The 3,134-nt window shown below is 48.9% G+C and overlaps 1 protein-coding gene across 1 annotated transcript in view; it reads right to left on the reverse strand.

Annotated features, from left to right (window-relative positions):
• Positions 1-2,740, reverse strand: part of EMH_0022320 (ATP-dependent RNA helicase, related) — a gene marked incomplete at both ends in the record, with an annotated part of 9,877 nt that extends 7,137 nt beyond the window's left edge. The window contains 3 exons of the mRNA XM_013501923.1: positions 77-227; positions 768-933; positions 1,869-2,740. Coding sequence (XP_013357377.1) covers positions 77-227; positions 768-933; positions 1,869-2,740 — 1,189 coding nt within the window. The remainder of the gene's footprint in view (positions 1-76; positions 228-767; positions 934-1,868) is intronic.
• Between the last annotated feature and the right edge of the window lie 394 nt (positions 2,741-3,134).

The raw sequence follows: 3,134 nt of genomic DNA on the forward strand, positions 1-3,134 counted from the left end.
CGCTGCTGCCTGTTGCCAGCAGCAGCAAACGGGACGGGGTGAGAAGGCCGCCGCAGGTGCGAGCTGAGGGGCTCACGTGACCATGGGGGCGAGGCGCTCTGAGACCGCTGGTGCTGCTGCTGCTGCTGCTGCTGCTGCTGCTGCAGTTGCTGCAGTTGCTGCTGTTGCTGCAGTTGCTGCTGTTGCTGCTGCTGGTACTGACGCCTGTAGAAGGCTTTGCGTCGAAGCTGAAGGCAAAGAGCATCAGATGAACACTCCAAGTTATCGATCAGCAGCAGCAGCAGCAGCAACAGCAGCAGCAGCAACAGCAGCAGCAACAGCAGCAGCAACAGCAACAGCAGCAACATCAGCAGCAACAGCAGCATCATCATCGGGAGTAACAGCAACAGCAGCAGCATCAGCGGCATCATCATCAGCATTATCATGAGCAACAGCAGCAGCAGCAGCAGCAACAGCAGCAGCAACAGCAGCAGCAGCAGCAGCAGCAGCAGCAGCAGCAGTATTACTTGGTCTTGTGAGGATTTTCTTCTTTGTTTATATTTTTCATCTATTTGTATTTCTGCTGCATTTGCTTTTTGTTTTGTTTTTGGAAAAAATAAAATAAATTTTATATTTATTAATAAGCGACGGAGCAGCAGCAGCAGATGACAGAGACAGCAGCAGCTGCTGCAGCAGCAACTGCTGCTGCTGCTACTGCTGCTGCTGCTACTGCTGCTGCTGCTGCTGCAGTTGCATTTATATACACCACCATCATTCCTCTCTCTTACTCCTGTTCCTGCTGCAGCACCAGTAGCAGCAGCAGCAGCAGCAGCAGCAGCAATATCTGCATGTAATACATGCTGCTGCTGCTGCTTCTCTTGCTGCTCCTGATCCCTCTGCTGCTGTTGCTGCTGCTGCTGCTCCCGCTGCTTCTGCTGCTGCTGCAGCTGCCGTCTGTACTGCAGCGCAGCAGCAACCCCATGGGGGCCCCCATGGGGGCCCCCATGGTGGGCCCCTTGAGGGGCCCCCTGGGGGGCCCCAAGGGGGGCCCCCAAGGGGGCCCCCTGGGGGGCCCCCTGGGGGCCCCCTTTTAGGGTTTGAGGGTCTGCAGCAGCAGCAGCAAGAAGAGACTGAAAAGGAGACAGCGGATACCCCACAGCTGCTAATAAAGTAAAGCGGGGGGAGACACCCCTGAACAAAGACAAAGACAAAGACAAAGACAAAAGAAAAAATAAATTAAGAAGAAAGACAAAGACAAAGACAGAAGGAAAAATAAAACTAAAAAGAAATAAAAAATAAATAAATAGAAAGAGAAAGGAGGGGAAAGACAAAAAGAAAAATAAAAAAATAAAATATAAAAAGAGAGATAAATAAAAATAAATAAAAAATAAAAAAAAGGGAAAGACAGAGAGAGAAAGAAAAATAAATAATAAAATATAAAAAGAAGGATATGTAAAAATGACAAATAAACAAAGACAAAGACAAAGACAAAGACAAACAAAAAAACAAAAACAAATAGACAAAGACAAAGAAAAGGAAACAAAGACAAAGACAAACAAAAAGGCAAAGACAAGCAAATAAAACCAAAGACAAAGACAAATAAACAAAGACACAAAGACAAAGACAAATAAACGAAGACAAAGACAAATAAACAAAGACAAAGACACAGAGACAAAGACACAAAGACAAAGACAAATAAACAAAGACAAAGACAAAGACAAATAAACAGAGACAAAGACAAGAAGAAATAAACGCAGAGAAAGACAAAGCAAAAGAAACAAAGACAAAGACAAGGAAAAATAAAAAGAAACAAAGACAAAGACAAGGAAAAATAAAAAGAAACAAAGACAAAGACAAGGAAAAATAAAAAGAAACAAAGACAAGCTTACTGGAGACAAAACTGAGCAGACACCTCAACTATGAGTCTGTCTTTGTCTCCTTCTTTGTCTCCTTCTTTGTCTTTGTGTTTTTCTTTGTCTTTATCTGTCTCTGTTTCTGTCTCTCTTTCTGTTTCTGTTTCTACTCGTTTGTTTGCTTCTATTTCGTGCTGCCTCTGCTGCTGTTGCTGCTGCTGCTTCTGCTGCTGCTGCTGCTGCTGCTGCTGCTGCTGCTGCTGCTGTTTGTCTCTACTAACATTACTTTGTCTCCTCTCTTTTCCTTTTTTATATATCCGTATATTTATAATACAGGGACGGCCCCAGAGCTCGCTTGCTGCCTTCTTGCTGCTGCTGCTGCTGCTGCAACTGCAGTTGCTGCTGCAGCAGCAGCCACTACTGCAGCTACTGCTGCTGCTGCTGCTGCTGCTGCTGCTGCTGCTGCTGCTGCCGCTGCTGCTGCTGCTGCTGTCAGCAAATAAGCTGTCTTCGTCAGAGCTGAGGGGCCAGGGCTCAAAGCTATCATCGGAGGCCTCCAGCACCTCTCCTCTTGTTTCTTTTCTTGCTGCTGCTGCTGCTGCTGCTGCTGCTGCTGCTACTGCTGCTGCTGCTGACGATGGTGATGACCCTGCATCTGCTGCTGCTGCTGCTGCTGCAGCAGCAGCAGCAGCAGCAACAAACCCCAAATCCCATACACTCAGCACCACACGCCACTCCTTGCAGCTCATCTCCTCCCCGATCTGCTGCAGCTCACGAATAAGAGGGGGGCCCCCAGGGGGGCCCCCATGGGGGCCCCCGGGGGGGGCCCCGTGGGGGGCCCCTGGGGCCCCCCGGGGGCCCCCCAGCGTCTCCCATAGAAAACCCTCTGGGGGACCCTTTCGCCTCATCCTGAGGCTGGGATCGGATCCCAGCGCCTCAGGGGCCCCACACCGAGGCGAGGGGGCCTGTATGTGGGGGCCCCCTGCTCTGCATAGAATACTGCTGCTGCTGCTGCTGCTGCTGCTGTTGCTGTTGCTGCTGCTGTTGCTGACGGTGGTATTTGTATTAGAAGGTGCAGCAAAGGAGAGTCGGGAAAGGTTTAGGGTTTAGGGTTTAGGGTTTAGAAGGTTCGTCTTGGGTGGTTTCATTAGGGTTTAGGGTTTAGGGTCTAGGGTTTAGGGTTTAGGGTTTAGGGTTTAGGGTTTGGGGCCCCGACACGCGGGGGGCCTTCTGTAGGAGAAAGAAAAAAAAAAAAAAGAGAAATGGTGGTTTATAAATAAAGAGTCAAAGGGTTTATATTAA

Source organism: Eimeria mitis, genomic scaffold (genome assembly GCF_000499745.2).
Source record: "Eimeria mitis Houghton genomic scaffold, Emh_scaff789, whole genome shotgun sequence".
In the NCBI taxonomy this organism is placed as follows: Eukaryota; Apicomplexa; class Conoidasida; order Eucoccidiorida; family Eimeriidae; genus Eimeria; species Eimeria mitis.